Below are 25,315 nucleotides of genomic sequence, written 5' to 3' on the forward strand. Positions count from 1 at the left end.
CTAAATACATGACAGGTTTTGAGGGGAATGGGTACAAGAGCTCATCTTTTCATACTGTAGTGTCATAGCTCAATATAAAATCCACAAAGGCATAAATACTTATTTTTATAATTGCTATGATTTGATGAGGTTTGTGATTTTGACTTCAAATTATGCAGACTGATAAGTTAAAAGGTAGTTTTAACTTTTGACTCATCTGCATAGTTACCTACTAATCAAACTATTAGTAGTAAAGTCGGTCACATGTACACAAGAAAAATCTGGACTCCTGAGTAATGATGATTCATGGCTGTATGACCTAGCCCTGGTGCATTTAGACTGTGCATACATATAGCTGTTCTTCCTAGCTGTCCAACGTGGTCATATTTAAGCACGATCAGTTTACACAGGCATCAGTAAGGATTCCGTAGCTTTGTAATACTGTGGCTATATATATAAAACCCTAACTGGAAACGAGAGACGCCAGACAGCTGTATTAGCAAGCATTTCACATTCCTTGGTGCGGCAACTGAGTGGAAGCAAGCAAGCACCTTCCTTTAATTTGTATACAGAAGTCAGAGTAAGGATCTTTTCCTCTTTCCTTGTCTGCTGAGCTCTTTGGACAGAGAAAAAATAAAAGTGAAGTTAGAATTCTTTTCGAAATGGCACTGCCTATAGAACAGGCAGAAGAGCAGCGCATGTACCAGCAAACTCTTCTGCAGGATGGACTCAAGGATATGCTGGATCATAACAAGTTTGTAGACTGCACGTTGAAGATCAAAGAGAAGGAGTTTCCATGCCACCGGCTGGTGCTGGCAGCTTGCAGTCCCTACTTTCGGACGATGTTCCTTTCAGAACTGGAAGAGCACAAAAAAAAGGAAATCAGTCTTGAAGATGTGGACCCTGAGGTCATGGGTAAGATCCTTCATTACCTGTACACTTCAGAGATCGATATCACTGACCAAAATGTGCAAGATATTTTTTCTGTGGCTAATTTGTTCCAGATTCCCTCTATTTTTACCGTCTGTGTTTCATTCCTGCAGAAGAGACTTTGTCTAAGCAATTGTCTGGCCATTTTCAGACTAGGCTTAATGTTGGATTGTGCTCGCCTGGCAGTGTCTGCTCGAGACTTTGTCTGTGATCGCTTTTCTCTGGTCAGCAGAGATGAAGACTTTTACCAGCTTTCCCCTGATGAGTTGATTGCCATCATTTCCAGCGACTCTCTCAACATTGACAAGGAAGAGGCTGTCTTTGATGTGGTCATGAAGTGGGCTGCCAAAGACAAGGAAAACCGAATCAAGGCCTTGCCAGTCATCTTCGAAAGTATCCGTTTCCGCCTAATGCCTCAAGACTTCATCACGGACCATGTGGAGAAGCACGAGATAGTCAAGTCCAATGCAGAGCTCCTTAAGAAGCTACAGGCGGTGAAGGAAGCCCATGAAGGAAAACTCCCCGTTATTAAAAAGAAGGTAGAGAAAAAAGACAAGGACAGGAAAAGTGCAGAAAACGCTGTCAATGGGGAAGTGGAGGAAGACGAAGAAGTAAAGGCGCTCCCTGGCATCTTGAATGACACCATGCGCTTTGGCATGTTCCTGAAAGACCTCATTTTCATGATCAGTGACACAGGTGCAGTGGCCTACGACCCCACTGCTAACGAATGCTACTTTGCTTCCTTGTCAGCTCAGATACCCAAAAACCATGTCAGTTTGGCAACAAAGGAAAATCAGATTTTTGTGGCAGGTGGACTTTACTATGATGATGAAAATAAAGAAGACCCGTTTGGCTCCTATTTCTTACAGGTAATGATTTGTTTTCATTTGTCTCTACAACGGAAAGCTCTGCAGGAGCAATATTTGTAGGCTTTGATGCTATGCTAATGAACTCCTCCATATAATAGTTATCCAAATCTTCCCCGGGGCTTCATCTCAGTGTGGCAGCGCACCCTGCATGTTAAATGCTATCATAGCTTTCTCCTGATTATGAAAGATTGCTAGGTCCTGTATGGTGCTGAGGTTTACTTGAAGGGAAGGGGGAGGCAGGCATAGGTTAGCATGGGTTACAAACTCTTGCCTTGATCGACTTACCCTGTAATCTGGGCATTATTGGTCTCCTGGTTGTAAATAGCTACCGTAAAAGGAGTCACAAACCAGCCCTGCAGCATCTCAAGCAATGCACTTTCTTCACCCTTTTGTATCCAGCAGAACTGTGAATTATGGTGGTGTCTGAATTAAAAATGCAAAACTGGAGGTTTTAAACATGAGGCAGATAAAATCCTTAATCTTATGATGATCTTACATCCACATGTTAAACCTTTGACCAATACTATTTCCTCTGGGTCATAAATAACAAAAGATATAAATGGATTGAAAGAAGAAGGTACTTTTGAGCTGTTCTTTCCTCCTCCCTACAATTTTTTTTTTTGCATTTCTGATCTAATTGTAAATGCTATCAGCATGGATAAAAAAAAAAATGTATTATGGCCCATTCATACATCATTCGTTAACAAATAATCTTCCTGTTGGACATTAGGTCCTCTCCTGCCCTGCTGTGTGTGGTAGACAGCATTTATATCCACACACAGCTGTTAAAATATTATAATGCATATCCACAGAAAATATAAAGGAAACAACCAGAATCTCTGTCTTCCTGAGCATTTGCAGTAACAAACACTTGTTAAGAACAGCTGATGAATTAATGCAATCATTGCAAATTATTGTACATCTGTAATGTCCCTTCTCGTCATAGTTCAATCAAAATATATTTACTATAAATTCCAGATCACACTGAATGAGGTTCAATGGCATATAGTTTTTAATGCAAACCAGAATCAAGGTGGGAGATTTCTCAGTTCACATCTGTATAGGTAATCAAATAAGTAACTGCACTGACCTCTTGTCTACTTGAAATAACTTGCTCTGGCTTCAATGCATAAACTATACTATGAATATATACACTTCCATTAAATAGCTAACTTCAGTCTATCATTCAGAGAAGTGCTAGGCATGCAAGGATCATTAGGAGGATCATGCATCTGAAATTATTATCTGTCTGTCTACTTGGGATACTATTTATATAGAACTTCTGCTCACTGGACTGATACAGAACTTCTGCTCCTGTTTTCCTGTGGTAGATTTTTCAGAAATCTGTAGCAATCATATGTCAAATTCACATAGACTATGCTAAAAAAAAAATAAATTTAAAAATGTTATTGTAAAGATTCTACATTAATTTTCAACAGTATTTAAACTATTTCCAAAGACAAAATTTACCAAATACAAAAATCAACTATTTATCAAGCAAAATAATTTTTAAATATGAAATGTCACTTTTGTTTCGACTTGAAATGCATTGCAACCATCCATTTTATATATTTTTTTAGCAAGCCCATTATCTTTCCAAGTATATGAGCTTATGCATGCTAACAAATACCCTCAGCATCAGCAATTTGTCATGCTGTTAACTACACCGAAAAAAATGTGGGGATATATGGACCCATTATCTTTGCTTTGAATCAAATATTTTGCTTTCTCTGTTCTTTATAAACTCACCCCTCCTCTCTTGTTCATATCCGGACAGCAGGAAAGTAGGGGGGATGACAACATGAGGGGAGGGGCTGGATTTGGGGGCAGAGTGCCTCTTCTCTCCTAAGCTCTGACTGCTCAAGCCACAGCCTCACTATCACCCCCCCACCCCCTGAACCTTTCAGGCTGCTTGTGAAGGGAAAGACTGGAACAGGAAGCAGAGAGTAGGGATGTACAGGAGAAAAATGTGGTTTTGTTTTTAGGTTTGTTTTCGAAAGGTTATTTTCCCATGAATTTCGGTTCATGGAATGTTTGATTCATTTCATTCATGCGAAAAAAACAAATCAAACATATTTATTTTATTTATTTATTTAAAAATATTTATATACAGTCTTTACAACACATGTCAATCAAAATAGTTTACAACTAATAATTAAAATAGCATAAAATTGGGACACTAAAAAACAGTAAATCTAAGATAGACAAAAAGTTGACAATCATAGTGCGCTGCCTTAAAAAACTGATAATTAAAATGAACGTACAGGTCTGTGCTTTTAAACACTGTGAGTGAGTAATGTGACCTAGTGGGAGATGGAGAATGATGTAAAGGCTAATGAAAATAGACGTGTCTTTAAATTTTTTTAAAATTCTTTTTGCGATGATATCTGCTTTAAGTAATCTGGAATGGAAGTCCAGAGTGAGGGGCCAGCGACTAAGAAAGCATGTTTTCTGGTGATATCGACCCTAGCAAGATGAATAGTGGGTATTTCTAAGAGGTTTTTGTGTAGGGAGCATAGATGTCTGCTAGGTTGGTAAATGTGAAGTAGTGTGCATAACCAGGTAGATGAATCGTTATGGATTAAGTTGTGTATTAAGGAAAGAGTTTTGTATTATATTCTTTGGTAAATAGGAAGCCAGTATAAAGAATGAAAGGTCGGGGTAATGTGGTCCTTTCGAGAAATGCTAGTTAAGGTGCATGCTGTGGCGTTTTGGATTAATTGAAAAGGATGAAGAGCATAGTCATGGAGGCCAAGGTAGAGGTCGTTACAATAATCTATACCAGTAAAGATAAGAGAATGTAGCACTGTGCAAAAATCATCAGCGAATAGTAGAGGATGGAGATATTTTAACAAGTGGAGTTTATAGAAGGGGTTTTTAACAGTTGTAAAGATATGCTGAGACATGGATAGACTAGAATCTAAAATGACCCCAAGGTTACGAGCTTTGGAAACTATGGGAATGGAAATGTCATCCAAAAGCAGGTGAGATGGAGGACTGCAAGCAGATTGGGGGATTGTTGAGAGGTGAAGGATTTCAGTTTTTGATGTGTTCAGTTTAAGATGGTTATGGTACAACCAAGTGTTAAAAGTTTGATATATAAACATACGGTAGAGAGCATAGTGGACCAAGATGAAGAGTAGGGTACAAAGAACTGAATGTTGTCAGCATAAATCTTGAACTGAATACTAAGGCTATTGAGTAGATGGCATAACGCTATTAGATAAATGTTAAACAAAATAGCAGAGAGAGAAGATCCTTGTGGAACACCAGAGGAAGGCGTGTACCAGTTGGAAGAGTATGGACCATTGGAACAATTTGATTTGATATGGGCGATTGGATAGGTAAGAATTGAACTAGTTTAGGACGGTGTCTGTCAAACCGATGGATTGCAATTGAGAGAGAAGGTTTGGTGGTCTAATGTATTGAAAGCAGCTGAGATATCTAGTAATACTAGAATGTAATCAGTATTAGAGTCGAAACCTCTGATTAAAGTGTCAAAGGAAAATAGTAATACGGTTTCTATGCTATGACCTTTGCAGAATCCGTGTTGATTTGGGTGAAGAAGATCGTTATTGGAAAAATTATGAGTGAGCTGATGTAGAACTACCGATTCGATTAGTTTTACTAATGAAGTGAGGGATGCAATTGAGAGCAAATTGTTGAGATATGAGATGTCTTTATTTTTTTTCTGGGAATATGCCAGAGTCAAGAGATTGATTTACGAGTTGAAAAAGAAAATGGCTGGCGTGATCACCTAAAGCTTTTAGATAATGGCCTGGGTCTGGGCTCCGGGTCTGGGCTCTGGCATAGGCCAAGGCCCAGGTGTCAGGACTCAGCTTCTGTATTGGGCCTCAGCATCAGGCCTGGGTCCATGTTGAGGTCCCAGGGTTGGGACTCAGCCTCCGGGCTGGGCCATGGTGTCAGACCTTCATCCGGGTTCTGGCCTAGGCTAAAGCCCAAGCATTGGGACTTAGCCTGGCTGCTTCCATGGATTCCTGATGGTTTGGAAGGGCTTGACCAAAGTCCAGGCATCAGCTAAGACCTAGGCCAAGGCCCTTGCTTTGGTCCTCGGCCTATGTCCTAGGCGAGACCCCGGCTTCAGGCCTAGATCTAGGCCTAGGCTGAGTGTCGGACTCAGGCCTAGGCTGTGGCCCCCTGCTTTGGGCCTTTGCCTATATCTTAGGCAAGGCCCTGGTCTCAGGTCTAGGCTAGGCCTGATGCATTCATTTAAAATGAATGCAATGAATCGGCCTTATTTGTTGCTTTTTGTGCATTCATTTTAAAGGAATGAACATCCCTAGCAGAGAGACTCACTGAGACTATAGACAGGCATCTTGTAGCTTTCTTCAGATGATTGAATAGCAGGTAGAGGAGTTTCAGGTTTGTTAATTGTATGTTATATGGCAACAGACTAATTATGCAGAATCATGGGAGCCTGGAGGCACCAATTATACTGATTTTAGAATAGTATTCCTATTTAGGTATAAAAATATGGTAAGTAGTGCATGAAAAACTAAATAGAACAAAAAACTGTCTCAGAGAGCTCACAATGAAGAATTGCATATAGGGGGGGTCAAATGACAATTCTAGCCAGTTCTAGATATAATACTTGATAGTGAACTTAACTTAAAACAATTTATAAGCACAACCATACAGGACTGTTATTTCAAACTTCATGTATTAAAAAAACTTAGACCTCTCCTCCACTTAAATGACTTCAGAACCGTTCTTCAGGCAATAATTTTCTCAAAAATCGATTATTGTAATACTGTACTTCTGGGCCTTCCACCTTCCACTATAAGACTATTTCATCTACTTCAGAATGCCGCCGCCAGAGTTCTGACCAATACTCAGAAAAACGATCACATGACTCCTATACTTAAAGATCTACACTGGCTCCCAATATCACACAGGATACTTTACAAAAGTTTAACACTAATCCACAAAACATCATATAATGAAAATGTAGAATGGCTCAGCGCCTCTCTTCATTTCCAAACTCCAGAAAGAAACACCTGCTCAGCCAGTAATGGTACTTTACCAATACCTTCACCAAAGCTGGCACATCTCACATCCGTGAGAGACCGAGCCTTATCACTAGCAGGCCCTCACAAATGGAATTCCATACCGCAAGAATTAAGGCTAGAGCCTGACACTCGTTTCTTTAAAAAAACAACTTAAAGACCTGGCTGTTCCAGCAAGCCTTCACATAATCATTTCCAGCAACCCTCTTAGTATGACAGTTACATTTTAAGCTGTAAAGCAGAGCCTCACTCATACAGTCCACAGCATTATCCGTCTTTTTTAATCTTATTTTTTCAATTTTTATTGTGTAGTGTCAATTAATTGCTTTTTAGTACTTTTTTGATGTAACTTCTTATTATATTTTATATCTGTTTTATATTCTACATTGTGAACCAATGCAATGTTCTAACGAGCGTTGGTATAGAAAAGCAAATAAATAGAATAAATAAATGTAATAGATACTAAGGACAGTAGGGCCCCCTCAGATCCCCGTACCCTTTCCTTACCTCAAAAAGTCATCCTGATGGTCCAGTGGATACCCAGAACAGCCTCTTGGTCCAGGCTCCTGGACATTGCCCCTTCTCATGACAGGGCAAGGTCTGGTTAGTGCCATTTTGTAAAATGGCATCAAGCAGGCCCAGGGCTAGGGTGCTCCGGCCCTTTTCTTTTGCAGATATGCATATTTTGAGGTATTGAGATGGGGGGGGGGGGGGGGCACTAGGCCACTATCATTATTTTTGGTCTGTTGGGGAGTGAAGGGGGGGTTTGGGTGGGTTTGGGTGGGTCCTACCGGCCTACTTGTCTTTTGGAAAGGGGAGGCAGGAGGTTTGGTGGGGGGCCCTACCTGCCTAATGGTCTCATGGAAAGGGAGGGGCAGGAAGTGAGATTACTATTTTGGGGGGGTTGGATAACTAAGGAGCTGGGTGGTCGGGGGCGTCATCACATGGCATCTTAATCTTTTTTTTTTCTTTTGGTGGGGCCACCTCGATTGGTGGCTCCAGGGTGAGCAGGGGATTCTAATAAGACCCCTGGAGATTTTTTAAATTAATTCTAGGGGGTGCCGTGTTGGGCCACAGTACCCCTTTAAATCTACTGTTGGAGCGTTGGGACCTGTGTTCGGGTCTCGGTGCTCCCGCAGTGCACAAATTATTTTCAAGAAAGTGTAGGTATAATAATGTACATAGGATTAGGTGTGCATGAGCTGCTTTGCATGAATTTGCAAAATGTATGCAATAAAATAGCATGCAAAGCTGCTCATTGTAATAGGGGAGGATTTCTGGCTTAAAAATTGTGACTAGCGCAAATATCGCACTATAGGACTATATTGCATGATATACAGCACATGTGATATAGACTGCTTAATGCATGTTATAGCCCTATTACTATTTTTGATAAATCTCCCCCTTAGATTAAAAACCTCTGGGACTAGGGAAATGCCTACAGGACCTGAATATGATCTACTTTGACGTGTCATGAAAGGCGGAATATAAATTTTTAAAAATCAGGACTGGTCTCTTTCAGGCTATGGTACCATAAGCCTTCATTCAAACTACCTGAAGTTTATCACACATTTTATATCCCCCCCTCTCAACTCTCTTAGTCCAATCGTTGCAGTGAAAATCCTCAGCTGGGCCATGCACCAGGGGTTCTTCTGGAATTCTGCGATCATGGTACCTAAGAGCGGCCACTAGGTGTCATCACTGCACAATGGCTGTGACTCCCTCTGTCCACCCCCCCCCCCAGCCCACGAACTAGGAATACTGCCTCAGCTCACCCAGGGAGTGAAAAACCTGACCTGGGAGTCAAACTTAGATTCTCTACCTGGCAATGTACAACAAAGCCACTGAGCCCATATTGTTTATGCTGGTATTTTTCTTTGTACTCCAGGATTTATATTATTCATCCTCTATATTTTGGGATTCACATAGTAGGATTACAAATCCAGTAGCATCTGCTAGAGATTCAATGAATTAATTCTTTTCATTTTGTGCAGATGACAATATAATAATAATTAGCACTTGTCCAGAGGTATCAGTATACACAGATATACCAGACATAATATAATACTCATAGTTACAAAGTCCCTTCTCAGAGTGTTCACAAGGCAGAGTTAGGGTACATACAGGGGGATCAAATGACAATTCCAGTCAGTTCTGGTTATAATAGATTTAAATTTCATTGCTCACCTTTTCAAAACCTCGCTTAAGGTCAGTTACAAATCAGGTACAGCAGGTATTTCCCTGCCCCAAAGGCTCATTTACTAAGCATTTTTCCCATAGACATAGAGAGAGAGAAAAGCCTTAGTAAATCAGGCCCTAAGTCTGTATCTTCAGCGAAGTCAGGGGGTACTAGCGACAAAAGAATCAAGTGGCAGAGTAGAGAGACACTTAGGTTAGTGTTAATAGATACAGAAACCAACCAACTACATGAAGTCAATACAAACCAGGGCAAAACCAAAAGCTTCACTGCACCCTGGCACTGTCAGGGATAGGTTTTCAATATTTCGATACAGACTGAAGTCACAGCATCTTTGGACTTTTCCTGTCTCACAAATAACTGTAATATATTCTCTTGGGTGGTTGCCATTTTCAGTTTTCCAGTACCATTTGTTTTTTTAAGCATCAGTCCTGAAATTTAATAAAATAAACTGAAATATTCGCTAATTAAAGAAGTACAGACTTACCTTGACCTCCTGGGCACTTCTGCACGGCGTCAGCTTACGTCTCTCTCTCTCTCGATGGATGGGGAGTGGGGGCAGGGGTATGTACATATATGTAGAAAGAGATGCATTCACATACACTCGTTAATCTGAAGGGTTCTATATTTCCTCTAAATGCACTAAAGAAACCCATAAGATTTACCGGAGATCATCTTATAAAAATGATGGCAGAAAAGGACCAGTGGTCCATCCAGTCTGTCCAGCAAGCTTGCCATGGTAGTATCTGCCGTGCAGGTTACCCCCATGTATCAGTGAGTTTGTTTGACGGGCTTTGCTTATGGACTTGGCCCTAGAAGCAGCCCTGCGTTTTTTCCTTAATGTCTGCGCTTCAATACCCCAGACTGTAAAAAAAGTCACGGCTCGTGTTGGTTGTCTCTGAATCCAAATTCCTCTTTCCTTCCCTCCCCACCCAATCTAGTAATCATTATTTTCCTCACAGAGTACTCTTTCACACCAGTTGTATTCTAATTTCTGTTCATTTGTCTGTTTTCACAAATTCAGCTTTGTATACATAAGTTTAATAGCTGAGAAAGCATGGGATTTTAGAATTACATTATATGACAAAGGTTTTGTCCTTAGGCACAGACTGAATGAAAACTTTTAGGGTAAAAAAAAAAGGCCAGTAGCACAGTGTTTCCCAAACCTGTCCTGGAGGCACACTTAACCAGCCTGGTTTTCAGACTATTCATACGGCCAAATTTTCGATGGCCCGCGTGCACAAATATCGGGGGCTACTCATGTGGCTAGGCCCTGTGCACACTGCGCGCATTTTTGAAGGGACTCAGACACGTGCATAACGCACAGTGGGCCAGATTTTATAACATGCGTGTGGGCGTAGATTTGTACGCGCAACCCGGCGGGCACAAATCTACGCCCGATTTTATAACATGCGCGCGGGGTCGGTGCACGCAAGGGGGTGCACACTTGTGCACCTTGCGTGTGCCGAGCCATCAGGGCTTCCCGTTCCCTCCAAGACCGCTCCGAACGTTCCTTCCGCCCACCTTCCCCGCCCTTCTCCTATCTAACCCGCTCCCCAGCCCTTCCTAAATCCCCCCTACCTTTATTTTATGATTTATGCCTGCCTCTGGGCAGGTGTAACTTGTGCGCGCCGGCCAAGTGCCAGCACACGAACCCCAGGCACAGCCGCTGTGCTGGAGGCCTCAGCCCCGCCCCCGGACCGGCGCCCCACCCACGCGCCTGCCCCCTTCCTGCCTCTTTTTCAAAGCCCCAGGACATACACGCATCCCGGGGCTTGCGTCCATCTCCGAGCCTATATAGGCTTGGCATGTGCAGGGGTTACAGGCATAACCCTTTGAAAATCTGCCACAGTACGCGCAGAAGTGCCGGGCCATCGGAAAGGGGTGTGCTGGGGGGGGGGGGGGCGTGGTCTGAGACAGTGCTATTAGAAGCTTCACACGAATAGAATTGATTCCACTGAAGCATATGCCTCAAATTAATTGTAGAAATCCCCATTTTCTTAAAAGAATAAACCAAAAGTACTGGGAATTTTTTGTTTTATTTATTTAATAACATTTGCTACCCACGCCTCCAAAAGAGCCCGGAGTGGTCTTTTTCACATTTTTTTTTTTTTTTTTGGTTTTGTTAGTATTTTTTTTTACTTTTCCAAGTTTTGTTTTAGTGTGCACTGTTCACCATTAGTACACACTATTCACAGTTAATACACACTGTCTCTATTTGTGTTAGTTGTGCACAGGGACGGTAACTTTGAAACATCTGTGTGGGTGTACACGTGCTGGCTCGTGCCCAGGGACATGTCCATTTTCTAACATATGCACATATATGTACGTATGATATACAATAGGCTGAATGCATGCACATTTGCACACAAGTTTAAGTGGGCACGCACCTATGCACTCAAATTCCACTTCTACCACATAAGTGGGTGAATTTTAGTAGACCCAGGCGCCAACACAATTACCAGTGTTCCCAGTTCATTCCCAGTTTGCCCAGGCAAAGGACAGGACTTCCAAACCCCCCAGGTTTAATAGCCTCTCTTCCTCCCGCTTAGCCCCGACCCTTAAAACTCTGCTGACATGCATAGATTTTATTTTATGACTTGCACGCTATCCATAGCAGAAGTAAAGTTATGCATAAGTATTCACATGTTGGTTTCATTAAGAAATTCAGGAACGCCCATGGTCTGCCCAGACTGCATCCAGGCCCCACCCCATTTTTTATAAAATACTTTTTGTGTACATAGCGGGAGATACACGAGCATGCAGGCGCCATTTAAAATCCACTCGGCGCGCATCGACCCGACTCATGCACATATTTATCAGTTTTGGCACACGCTGGGCTTTTAAAAGTCACCTTTAAAAGCGAAACTTGGGAAAAAACAAACAATTTTGTCAAATTTTCCTTTTGTTTCATTTTACAAACAAAATGAAATGAAATTCTCTTAATAACAAAAGCATAGTCCTAATGGCAATCTGTGGAAACTTTATCACTTTTACATTTGTGGGTATTTTTGTTTTCCCATGTTCATGTACTATTTATCGACTTTTCAATGCCATTCCACCGCAAATAATGTTTCTTTCAAGAACTACGTTATGAAGTGCCTAGAGGTAACATTTCCCAGTCTTACTTGGCATAGCACTGAAGACCACATATCCAGTCATCTGAGTAAGCAACATACGGGTCTATCCAGTACCGAGCGGTAGGAAGAGCTGCGTTAGTGCCTGCGGCACCCGCGGTTGCCGCACGCACAGTGCAGCTCACCTACCACTCGATCCTGAACTCTAATTTCATGCAAATGCATGCCGCGTCTAAGAACGGTCCGTGAAGCGTTAGGCCCGCGCAACCCATTTTACTGGATAGAGCGCCTATACAGTATCCTGGGTGCGCGGGCCTAATGCTTCACGCCACGCTGGTATCTGTCATTTCAAATGGCCGCCTACACGGGGGAAAGCGTACAATTGGCCGCTGAAGACGTGATGTCACATCCCGTGACGCCAAACGTCGTGACGTCACGTCTTCAGCGGCCAATTGTACGCTTTCCCCCGTGCAGGCGGCCATCTTCCTCCGGAGGAGCTACGGGAGCCACGATCGCTGATGGCTGCAAAAAAAAAAAGTAAGTTGTGCAGGCATCCAAAAACGACTTACTTTTGGGATCTTGACAGATCCCAAAAGTAAGTCGCTTTTGGAAAAAAACCAAAATTGTCGCGGGCCTAAGAGTTGCTTCGCCGTAAGTTGCTTCGCCGCGGGCCTAAGCAAGTTGCTTCGCCGCGGGCCTAAGCAAGTTGCTTCACCGTAAGTTGCTTCGCCGCTGTCAGCCCGGACCCGACCCACTTTTGCAGCCGTCCGGCCAAGAAGGTATCGTCGCTTTTGGAAAAAAAAAACCAAAATTGCTTTTGGGTTTTTTTTCGCTTTGCCGCTAGTGTCTATTCTCCCCTCCTCCTGGAGCAAGGCTGAAAAAGCAGCTCCGGGAGGAGGGAAGAACTGAAGCGGCGAAGCAACTTACTTGCATGGGGGAAAGCGATCTCCGTGGCAGCCCCAGTCCGGAAAGCGGTCTCCGTGGCAGCCCCAGTCCGGACATCGGAGGGGGGCTGCAACGTTTTTTTCGCTTTTTTTTTTTTTGTCTTCGGGAGCAGGGGAGAGGACTGGGGCTGCCACGGAGACCGGCACCCATGATCGCGGCCGGGGCAGGTGAGCGGGGTCTGGGGGAAAGCTTGCCACCTACCCTTACCCCTGCCTCTACCGCAGGGGTCAGGGTAGGCGGTAAGTTTGCAGGTTAAACGCGCGACAAAACGGCAGGGAAAACTAGCGATAGTCGGGGCGCAGGTTACGGGATGCTAGGGAATAGCTAATTCGCTCGTTTGCATGCAATATACATGCCGCGTGCGGAAGGGGTTGCCCGGGGAATTTAGGACGCGGTAGGAGTAGGTTAAAGGGGATTCGGGATCGCAGGAAGGGCTAACGCGGCCGGAAGGTGAGTAAAAAGCGGCTTAGGAGCAGGGTAAACGTGGCCGCACTTTACAGGATAGACCTGATAATCATGGGGGCAAGTTTCAAACTGTCCAGTCTTTGCACCAATTTTGAAAGCAAAAAGTACAGATGCGTTTTTGCTTGGAAAATTGAGGTGGGTTGAAAGTACCTGCGGTTACATGCACCCGCTTGTGCAGGTAGACTTTTCCTGAAAAGTGTGCGCTTTGATCAGAAAGCAGCAATCCATATGATTACTTTTCCTTCCCCAGCCCAAACATGGCCCCTGCGATTGCCTCCTCTCAAAGGAGCTAAAAATACAGGCCTAGCTCCACAACGCGTGCTTACAGCCACATTGCAGGAGGGAAGTTTCCTGATGCTTGATTTAAATGGGTAAAACACGTTTTCACCCAAGGAAAGTCACTTAAAAAATTGTCCTCTGTACCTATCTCTACAGATTAATCAGTACCCCCTCGGTGAGATCAATGGCCCTATTTCAACTAGAACTTTTTCAATTCCGTGCCTAGAAATTTAATAAGGGTATAAGGCCACACAAGTCCTGAAACCATCCCAGCTGTGCTGACACCATAGCAATTTGTTCTTGCCCAGAGTTTTCTAAGTGTGTGCTCTCAGCAGAGGAAAGATGCTAAACATAAACTGGGAGTCAACCTTTCCAGCAGCCCTGGACACACGGCACAGAGAGAATCCATTCCATATATCCTGAGAGTCTCTCAACCATTGCAACATGTACTGAGGGCCCAAAGATATCAATTGAAATTCAGAGGGGGTTTTGGAATGATATTCTATATGGATCTCGAATTACAGTTTACATTTATATTAGTACATATTAATAAATCACAATTCAATCAATGCATCCCATCTCTTCACGCTCCATCGTTACCCGGGCAGCACTGAGCTAGCTGTAGGAACGGCTTTCTGTCAGAGCTCAAGCTTGTGTGGCAGACAGCTGGCAGATCTCCTTAGTGATAGAAGGGGCGAGCAAGATTGCTGGCCAGAGCTAGAGTAGTGAAGGCAGGGGAAACTGGGCATACTGGGCAGACCAAATGGTCTTTATCTGCTGACATCAACTATGTTGCTATGTGATCAGCAAGTACTGAGAGATGTAACCATAGATAAGGAGAATGTGGGAGAAAGATACAAAAATTGTTCCAGTTGTCTGAAGTAAATAAGATGCCACGAATAATCTGATCGAAAAGAATAACTAAGCCCACCTTGATATGCTGCCCCTACCTGTGTCAATTTATATAGACTTCATATTCCGCCTATTTTAATAAAACCCTACTAGCCGGATTGCAAAATAAAACCAACAAATACCAATGTAACCCCTGTTCTGCTGGCTGGTAGAACCCAGTGCTGGTAGAGTACTGAACACCCCCATGCTCCCAGGTCATTTCCTGTCCAAGAAGATCTTTCTAGGGCCAGAGGCTCGTGGGAGGTCTCTTGGTACCTTCCATAAATAAACAAAAACCACGACCACACCAGGCTGGAGGCTGTTGCGAAAGAAACCTGTTTAGTGGAACACTTGAGGTAAATGTACAATCTGGCAGGTGGTTCGCTATTGTCTAGTGCAACCCCATAAAGAAATCAAAATCCAAATAGGGAGGGTAGTTTTCAAAAGGAGTTCCGCACGTAAATATAAAATCCTATTGTAGCAATGTTCAAAAGCCCACTTGCTCAAGTAAAGTGCACTTACACATGTAAAACCCAATTTTACTCGTGAAAATGATTTTTAAAATCGGGCCCATAGTCAGTAAAAGTAACAGAAATCTATTGCGATAGGGAATCCTTCCCTCCAAACCTCATGACCTTGTACTCTTTAGAGATTCTCCCAACCCTGGGACTTTCCCTGTGTTGGTATCTGCTCAGTAGGCATTGCTAGGTATTTAAAAATCTCAGGGCACAGATCCATGGGGCATGGCCCGAAATGGGTCACTCCCCTCCCCCCCAAGACTTTGATCAATAATAAATTCAATAATCATGTTCAGGACCCCCTCAAGAATGATCCTATAAAAAAAACACAGGACACTAGGGTCACTGCTTGCCTTATAGTGACAATTTTAAAATATTACCAACCACACTGGAAGAGCCAAGGGGATATGCTGTACCAGTTGATTCTTACAGGTTCAGTGATGGGCTGTTAGTTTCTTTTCAAGGGGCTATCACCAGCTTTTTGCAAGCTGTTTAACTCTCCATCACCTTTTCCTATAACAAAAAAATAAATTGTACAATAACTTAACACTGAAAATGACATTCCAACCATGGGATACTTGGCAGATTCTGAAACCTTTTCCTAGATCTGCGTCGAAGTTATCTCCATCCCCATCAATCACTTATCACTCCCTGTTTCTGCTCTAGGATGCATCCTTCCCCCTCTTCCATGTTGCCCCCAGTTGAGTTCTGAGTTATGGGCTGTGGGTTTGGCTGCATTTGGGTCTGGTCCAGCTCATCCTCTCCTGTTGAAACAAGGGAGCAAGGTGGGAGGTGATGAGTATAGGTTGGACACAGTAGAACAGAAAATAATTCCCTCTGCTCCCTTGTCCATCTCTGCCCCTCCCTTCCTCTTTCTTCCCATGTGTTGCCTTCAGTGCCTGCTCTAGTCTTACCTCCTGTGGGGACTGGAAGGGAGAGGGGTAAGTCTGGGGCAGACTCTGCAGAGAAGAGAATAATTACTTTTCCAAGCCCCCTTCCTGGAGGCAGCCTGAAAGGGAGGAGACCAAGCAGTAAACAGAGCTACTATTTGAGATTCAAGGTAATGGCCAATAGAATCGGGGCACAATCCCTGGGTGTGCCCATGGCCAGCGATGCCTTTGGTTTCTGTATTTCAGCAGATGACATTGGAATATTCTCCTGAAAGATTACAGATAAGCTCCCACTGCTGACAACATTTAGGCAGATTTTCAAGCCTGGCAGTCCTTCCTCTCGGGAGATGGGGGAGAGGACTCGCAATCCCCCCTGGTACCTGTCATTTCAAACGTCATTTGAAATGACGTTTGAAATGACAGGTACCAAGGCACCCAGGATACTGTATAGGCGCTGTATAGCTCTCTATACAGTAAAATGGATTGCGCGGGCCTAACTCTTCACGGACGCTTCTTGGACGCAGTTTGCATTTGCAAGCTATTTAAATACAGTATCGAGCAGTAGGTGATCCGAACTGTGCGTGCAGCAAATGCGAGTGCGCCTGGCCATAACGCACCTCTTCCTACCGGTCCTTACTGTATCGGCCTGATAGTAATCTAATCAAAGACAAGTTAATACGGTAGTCAAATCATAAAATCAAAATATTAAATTAAGTTAAAACAATAAAACCATAAAACTTGCCGGTGCACACACCCACTCCCTTTTGGAAATGTATTTGTGTGGGCAGCAGCATGTACGCGCATATCCTGGGGGCTTTTAAAATCTGCTCGGCGTGCGCCAGCCCAACATATTTCAACATGCATCGGGCTTTTAAAATTCACCTTTAAGATTCTGCTTCCACCACAAAAAAAAAAATCCTCTTTCATGGGCCCCCTCCCTCATCACCTCCTGCTCCTCTAGACCTGTCTTACCTAGTATCTGACGCTTGAGAACCGGGGCAGGAGTGATCCCCAGTCACTCCTGCCCTGCCGCAGCTGCTTATCCATGAATGGCACGGGCTGTCCTGAGGCAGTGCCCTCTTCTTGTACGGAGAACAAAACACTAAAAATGATGCTATTCAGGGATGAGCAGCAGCAGAGCAGGAGCTCCCAAGTTTGAAACCCTGAAACCCGTGTTGAGACGGGTCTGGGTCGGGAAGGGGGGGGGGGGGGTTGGGTTTTTTTCATGGAGGAGGAAAATGTATTATTTCATTTCGCTTTCTGTTTGTTTGTTTTTTTTTAATTTCATTATTTTCCATTTTTAAATGGCAGAATCAACAAAGAAAACAAGCAAACCCCCCCCCCCCCCCCCCAATAAATGAAATCAAACACAAAATGAAAGGAAAACATTTTCTGCGTAAACCCCTAGAAAGAGCTCACCCTACAAGACACCTCCAGCTGGGGACTGCCTGCTAACCACTTCACTACCTCGTGCGACGAGCTAGCAGTAAATCTGAGATTGAGATTATACCCGACACAGCCTGGTTTATAAATGTCACTGGTAGGGGACAGTAAACCTGAGACGAGACTTTATGGCGAACAGAGATAAGAAGCACTGCAGGGAGGATATGCTTAGGCCCCAGGGGTAGGGCAAACGGGAGCAAGTCCTATTAGTGGAAAGGTCTGGCCTGAGGGAAGGTTTCCCCTTCCATTCCTCAGTCAACAACACATGACTTATCGAGAGAGAAAACCCTGTACCCAACAGAAGAGCAGGGGGATAGAAAAGAAGTACATTGGAAAGGAAAGTCAGCGTAAAGTTGCATGGCTGTACACCCAACGATTTACAATCGACTCAAAGAAAGAAGCAAAAGACATGGGGTCATGAATATCTCAACTGAAGGTAGCACGTGTGAGGTGGGAGGACGGGGAGGGTCGCCTTCTTTTTGTCCGAGTGCTGGCGTACTACAGTGTGCTCTTTTTCCTCATTCAGTTTGATCACCTGGACTCTGACTGGTTGGGAATGCCCGCAGTGCCCTCTGCCCGCTGCCTTTTTGGACTCGGAGAGGCTGAAAACTCCATCTTCCTTCTGGGGGGCAAAGAACTGAAAGAAGGCGAGCAGACGCTGGACTCTGTGCTCTGCTACGACAGGCTGTGAGTGCACCGGCGTGTGGTCAGGGAAAGGCAGACAGGTCATTCACCATCTGTGGGGCCAGGCGCGCACTATGGGTCTCTCTGTCGGGCCCTGCAAGTTGTTCTTCGTACGACCTGGCTTTATTTTATTTTAACATCAATCTATCTGGAGAAGAGGCTTGGAAAGTTCAGCAGACATGAGATCTCATGACGATGGACGACTCCAAGAGTGAAAAACGTCTTAGTAAACCTGAACATGGCATCTCTTTAGATCATCATACAGTGTAGAAGTAAAACAGAAGCATATCACCACACTCACGGTTCATTTTGCCCTTTAGGAAGTTATCCAATCCCCTTTTTTTTCTCTTTTCTTCACTCCCAGGTTTTTTGTTTTATCCCACTTCCCACTATCCAGCTACATCAGAACACAGGCACCCTGAATTTTTCAGTCGCTGTGCAATGCCTGGGAACTCCTCCCTTCCCCAGGGAATACGATTGCTGCCTTCCACATACTCCCAGCCCCTTCTAACCCAAGGACCAGCAATCAAACTCAGGTCTCCTGCATATCAGCAGGATGATGCAGCGCGATAACTGGGGGTCACTAAACCAAAACAGAGGGGAACCACATATATATAACTGCTGAGATTGCTTAGATCCCAGCAAGTGGAAAGCCAAGCTTATTAGGGATCAGAATTACTTTACACCCTTGTTTTTTTTTTCTATTATGAGGTTTATCATAGGATACAATAATTCACAATGAATGACACTTACATGAGATATGGCTAATTATTTTGTTAAACCTATAAATATCAACACCACCTAGCAACGATATATAAATTGTACGTCAATCAAAAAATGGGAACAAAATAGTTCAATGGCTGTCCTAACAATTGTTCTCAAAATTATACTTATATCTGTTTATTACTACTATAATAAAGTGTTTCAATTTTTTTAATTTTTTTAAATATATTTTTATTGCCTACGCATCTAAAGAGAAAATACTTCATATAAGGCAAAGAACTGTTTTTTTATATATTTTAAATACATTTTTGTAAAAATGTTTTAAGTAATTGGTTGAAAGTTTCATATAATTGTGTAGGCATCCCTGCACCACAATTGCATACTTATAATCATTAACTCCCAACCTCCTCCTCGTGTGAAATAGTTTTGAATTTTTTTTTAAAAATCATTTTTCTTTCTTTCCTTGATTATATTCTGTGACATCCAGTTAAATTATTGCTATACTTCTACCCTTCTGAATTTCCTTCTCACATCGTTATCGATTCCTCTTATGAAGGTAATGAGTATATAGACCCATCTGTATGAAACTCAAGCTGTTATCAAAGTCCCGACATGCACATCTTTCAGACATAATCGCCTTTCCTCAGGGGAGTAAACTCAGCAAAGACAAGACTATAACAGATGGTCATTACCACACCGTCCCTTATGTGACGTTCTCTACTGTTCTTCTTTTATTTCACGAATTCACCATTCCTGGTGTGTCCGGAAGTTGGTCTCTTCAACACTCCAGCAGGAAACTGGACTGGCCACTGTTGGAAACAGGATGCTGGGGCTTGATGGACCCTTGCTCTGACCCAGTATGGCATGTTCTTACGTTCTTAATTAAGAAAAGAAAGAAAAATGATTTTTTTTTTTTAATTCAAAACAATTTCACACGAGGAGGAGGTTGGGAGTTAATGATTATAAGTTTGCAATTGTGGTGCAGGGACACCTACCCGATTATATGAAACTTTCAACCAATTCCTTAAAAATTTTTTGCAAAACTTTATGTCAAATATATTAAAAAAAACAGCTTTGTGCCTTATATGAAGTATTTTCTCCACAGATGTGTAGGCAATAAAAAATATAAAAAAAAAATGTAAAACATTGAAACGCTTTATTATAGTAGTAATAAACAGATATAAGTACAATTTTGAGAATAATTGTTAGGACAGCGATTGAACTGTTGTGTTCCCATTTTTTGATTGACCTCTAATTATTGTGTTCGGCAATAGCAACCAATCAATCTGGATTCAGAATTGCCTATATCACCAGTGCCAAATAGGTTTAGCTCACACTTCCCACATATACTTGTCCTAAAAAGTCCTATTGTTCCTGAAGGCTGCTTACAGTTTGCTGATGTCAATGCTTTCCCCTTCCACTCAGCCACGAACCCCACCCATAGCTACTACTTAAGACTATGAAATGTGCCTAATTTGTGCTGCGTGCTGCAAGCGTACACTTCTCCAGTTTGAAACCTAAGTCTAGCCTTCAGTGGTGGTAGTCTAGTTTTTGTTTCTTTTCTTCGGTGCAAAATCTATGACTCAATCTGAAAGACAGAATATATTCAACAGGACCCAGACTGTGCACCATCTTTTTGGATCAAAATCCCAAATCCTTGCCCTCTAAAACTCACATTAGTCCACCTTCACAGAAACTAGAGCTAAGTAACTCTGTTCCTGGCTAGTAGGAGAAATCCCTTTATAAATCAAGCTGTAATCTTTTCTTCCTTTGTTTTATAGTTTTAATAATTAGCTTATGTAGTCTGTTTATTTTCTCTCTCAAAGGTCCTTCAAATGGGGAGAATCAGACCCCCTCCCGTATGAAGTCTATGGCCATTCTGTAATATCACACAATGACCTTATCTACGTCATTGGAGGCAAAGGAAAAGACAGGTAATTTACTCCTGGCAAAAAGAAGAACTTTTGCCGCATTCCATTATAGCAGTCAGAGAAACACGGCGGTGGAAAAGAGGTAAATTACAGTGTGGCATGTTGGCTTTGCAGTTACAGAAGGAGTCTAAAAGGTTTTTCCAGCATCGGTTCTGGTGCCTCTAAGCCCTCCGTTTCCCTGGTATAAACAGGACCATGTAGAAGCGGCTTGGGTGGAATGTATGTAGACAGGACTGGTTCCCAGTGTGCTAATAAGGATTGCATACTGGACGAGGTGAGCTGAAAATGCAATCACAATACTGACCTGTATCAGAATGTCATGCTGTGGTTAATACATAAACCCCTCTGACACTGTCAACCCGTTAGCATGGACACTGCAGAACATCTCTCCCACTGCTGGGCACAGTCAGTCAGAAAACACACACCATAAAACCCCTCTCTCACCAACGAAAGGCATTGCCCTCCCAAAAGAAACAGCATTGAAGAATAGAGACATATTTAGGATGTAGCGTATAAGCCCAGAAGAAGAATACAAATATTGTAGATGCTATTTTATAGTATTTTACATTCAAAATAATATTTACCTGCCACAGTATGGAGTATAGTTGACATAATACATTACCGAGGTATTATACTACAATATATATTCATATCTCTTTTGTTTTTTCATCATATTTAAAAAATAAACACAGCACATAAATGCCACCACGTTCATTAATTACATTTGTGAGGCAGTGCACTTCCAGGGAATTAATGCACTGGGTTCCAGAAGATCAGATTGCATGGAATCAAACAGCGATGCAAGTAGCAAGGTCTCAAGACTTAAAATACATTTTTAAAAATTTGCACCAAACCACAATTGTTATAGTATCAAATCATTTTCATGAACCAGTGCTTATCAAGGCATTCCAGAAGGGATGATGTGCGTTGGTCTCCATCATGGCTAGTCACATGGTTCACAGTGAACCACAACATTTATACTTTTCCTCTTTAAGTTCTACTCATGCAGTCCTTATGCTTAGATTTGTAGCCTAGTTTCTGAAGGAAAAGAAGACTCCTGATATCATTTTACATTTGTGTGCGTGTCTCACAATAACTTTTCTCTTTGGTGTCCTATCCATACCAAATTTTCAGGACATGTCAAGGGAAGGGGGACATAAGGACTTTGATCTTTTTTTTTCAGACCCACACGTGTCACAGAAAGTTAGCTCTTTCAGTTCCAGGTGGAACATCTGGCTTTTTCATTAAAAAAAAAAAAAATTACATTTAATTTTCGTCTTGGACATTACATCCTGCTCCTATGGGCTTCCAGATCAATCGGAATCAGCCTCTACTTATGGCGCATGGCACTCATTCACAGCAAGCAGGTTTTTACCTCTGTTTATATATCCTTCTCGCCTATCTAGCCCAGCAATCACAGTGACAGTCTTTCACAAGGGCCTACAGACTGCAGTTCCTCCTGGAACTGGGTATACATGCAGCCCAAGATGGTAACTTTTAAACAGGTGCCTGGGTGCACATGTGCACACGTTTGCCGGTCCGTGCCCAGGGACGCAACCATTTTATAATGTCCGTCCATATATAGGCGCGTGTTATAAAATAGGCTGAACGCGCGCACACGAGCACACAATTTTAAGTGGGCGTGCGCCTATGCAGCCAAATGCCGCGTCTACCGCATAAGTGGAGGGGATTTTAAAAGACACGGGCGCCGATGCAATTACCAGTTTTCCCGGTTCATTCCCAGTTCACCCAGGCCAGGGATAGGACTTCCAAAGGCCCCTAGTTTAATAGCCTCCCTTTTCCCCTGTTAGCCCGAACCTTTAAAACCCAGCTGATCTAATTTTTTTTTTGTTTGTTTGTTTCATGACTTACGCGCCATCCTTAGCAGAAGTAAAGTTACGCAGCCGGAGACCCCAGCTCACGCATGTGGGCATGAGTATTTGCCTGCTGGTTTCAATGTGAAATCCAGGAATGCCCATGCCCAGCCCAGCCCATGCCCATGCCACGCCCCTTTTTTTGAGAAAATATTTTTGTGCATGTAGTGGGAGATAAATGCATATGTGGGCGCCTTTTAAAAATCCGCTCGGCACTCGCCAGCCTGACTTATGCGCATATCTCCCGGTTTTGGCGCATGCCAGGCTTTTGAAATTCACTTTTTAGTCTGTTCAGTAGGTATCACTGTTATGCCATGGTGGATACTCCCTTCTCCCAGGGTCATGAACACTGCCTCTGCAACATCCCCAGCCAGCCTAAGGAGTAAAAAGCTTGGCTTGGAAATCAAATCAAGGCACAGGCTGATAGCCAGCAATCTCCCTAAGTTTCTAACCTCTTTTCAACTCACTGATTGTTACTTCTTACTTTTCCCGGGATGGGAAGGAGAAAGAGTAAAGCATGCAGTCTGTCCTCTGCATCTTCTTTAGCTACTTTGGGGCCCTTTTATCTGCTTTTCTTTTCAGACCATCACTGTTTACCACTGCTCGCCCCAAGATGTTGGGCAGGTTAGTGACCCATGTGAGTTTGCTGCTTCCCGTCCATCTTTGGAAGTTTCCCTGAATCTGGGGCTGCAAGTTACCCCTACTCAGGGCCAGCTTTTGGGGTGTGCGACCTGTGTGACTGACTGCACATGAGGAAGCAACACCATGTTGGCAAGCCCTCCCCCCCATACCATTCTACATCCTGTAGGCAGAGGAAAAAAGAGAGGAGGGTCAGGGGGACAATGATACGGGGTAAAGGGGGAATGCAGAAAAGGGGATGCTAGTTAGGAGACAGAGAAAGGGTGATCACTACCAAAGGAGGGAATGCTGTGCTAGAAGGGGGGAGGAGATGGGTGCCAATTTCAGTTTTCACACAGGGCACTGGTTTGCCTAGAGCAGGTCTGCCTCTGCTCCACTGTTGACAATTGGCGTTGAACATTCACTCAAGCTGGTGGCATCCACTGTTGAATCGCCATCTGCCTCAAGTGGAAGAAAGAAATGCCTCCAGCCTTGAAAGGTTTGGAGAAATGAGAATAGGTGAGGTCGTGAGCTTCGGCGGCCCAACAGACTCTATGGTACGGTTCGCTTTTTTTCGGAGCGGCCTCGGAGGGAACGGGGAAAGCCATCGGGGCTCCCTTAGGGCTCGGCGCGCGCAAGGTGCACAAGTGTGCACCCCCTTGTGGCGCCGACCCCGGCAGCGCGCGCATGTTATAAAATCGGGTGACCATCTGTGCCTGCCGGGTAGCGCGCACAAATCTATGCCCGCGCACGCTGCTTTCAAAACCTGCCCCACAGTTTGCAGCCAAATGAAAGATGAGGTCTTACACATTTGGATGCACTGGTAAAGTAAAACTTTGTTAAAAATACAAAAACAAAACATCTTCATTCCTTATGAGCTGAATGCACTGCTCTGGAAGAGGAAAAGTATAAACTTTCTGGTTCACTATGAACTATGTGAGCACTGGCAGCCCCTGATGCAGACCAATTGGATGTAAATGTACTTCGGCCCATCTTTCAGACTGTCATCTGGAATGCATTTATGGAAGCCAATGTAAGAAAATAATGGACACTATTAAAAACTTATGATTTGGTGCAATTTTTAAAAATCCTTTTTAGAAAATGATTTTGTTTCGAACTTTGAACATGTATCCAAGTGAAGCCATTATAGCCTTGCTGCAATCAAAACATTCTTTTAAGTTTATCATCCTTTTCATGATCATTTACAGCTACATCAATCAAGGTACAATGAGGTAAATTGACTTCTCTCATGGATATTCTAAGTCAGTGTCAGAGAAGGGAACAGAACTCACAAAGATAAGAGGTCCTGCTTTCGGTCCCCTGTGCTGACCACTGGCCTACACTTTCTTTCTTTAAAAATAATATTTATGGATGGACATTTGGAACAGTTTGCAGGACAAAGACTACTTCTCAATAAATATGAGTCCATCTTTTACAGACATCCTGCAAATGGGCTTGTGCTGTCTCAGTACTACAGCAGTGTCTTCTATTAGACTCATTCAAGGACTGATATATTAGGATAAATTTGTTGCGGCCTCCAGAGACTACAGCAATTAGGAGATGCAGTGAAGCTACAGTGCAGCTTAACTAATGTCATTAACTGAATTTCCACACAATAGCTGGCTCTCTCCTAGATGCTCACTTTATTTTGAGGTAGCTGAGGTACAAACAATAGAGTAGCACAATCGAATCTTTGCAATAACATTACTATTCAACATGATTTGCAATAGAAATGCATTGTGGTGGTAAATATCAAAATAGTTCAATATTATAATATGCTTCTACCTCCACATCATAAATATATCTGACCCAAGGCCAGTCAATGCTGGGCCAAATCCTCAGGACTCTAGGATTTTCCCTTTTATCCCAGATAAGCAGTTGCAACTTCCAGAGTACTGTTTGATTTCTCTGGGAAGGCTGTTAGAGGTTGTTAACTTGGTTTATAGCGCGGAGAAGGTCTCCCTTTGCCAACCAA

General features: G+C 43.1%; 1 protein-coding gene across 1 annotated transcript in view; it reads left to right on the forward strand.

Moving 5' to 3' along the window:
* Window positions 1-399: 399 nt before the first annotated feature.
* KLHL40 (kelch like family member 40) overlaps window positions 400-25,315 on the forward strand; it is a 31,300-nt gene continuing 6,384 nt past the window's right edge. The window contains exons 1-3 of the mRNA XM_029588334.1: window positions 400-1,778; window positions 18,037-18,197; window positions 20,744-20,851. Of these exons, the coding sequence (XP_029444194.1) occupies window positions 642-1,778; window positions 18,037-18,197; window positions 20,744-20,851 (1,406 nt within the window). The 5' untranslated portion in view covers window positions 400-641. The remainder of the gene's footprint in view (window positions 1,779-18,036; window positions 18,198-20,743; window positions 20,852-25,315) is intronic.

The sequence above is a fragment of the Rhinatrema bivittatum genome, chromosome 2 (genome assembly GCF_901001135.1).
Source record: "Rhinatrema bivittatum chromosome 2, aRhiBiv1.1, whole genome shotgun sequence".
NCBI classification, from domain to species: domain Eukaryota; kingdom Metazoa; phylum Chordata; class Amphibia; order Gymnophiona; family Rhinatrematidae; genus Rhinatrema; species Rhinatrema bivittatum.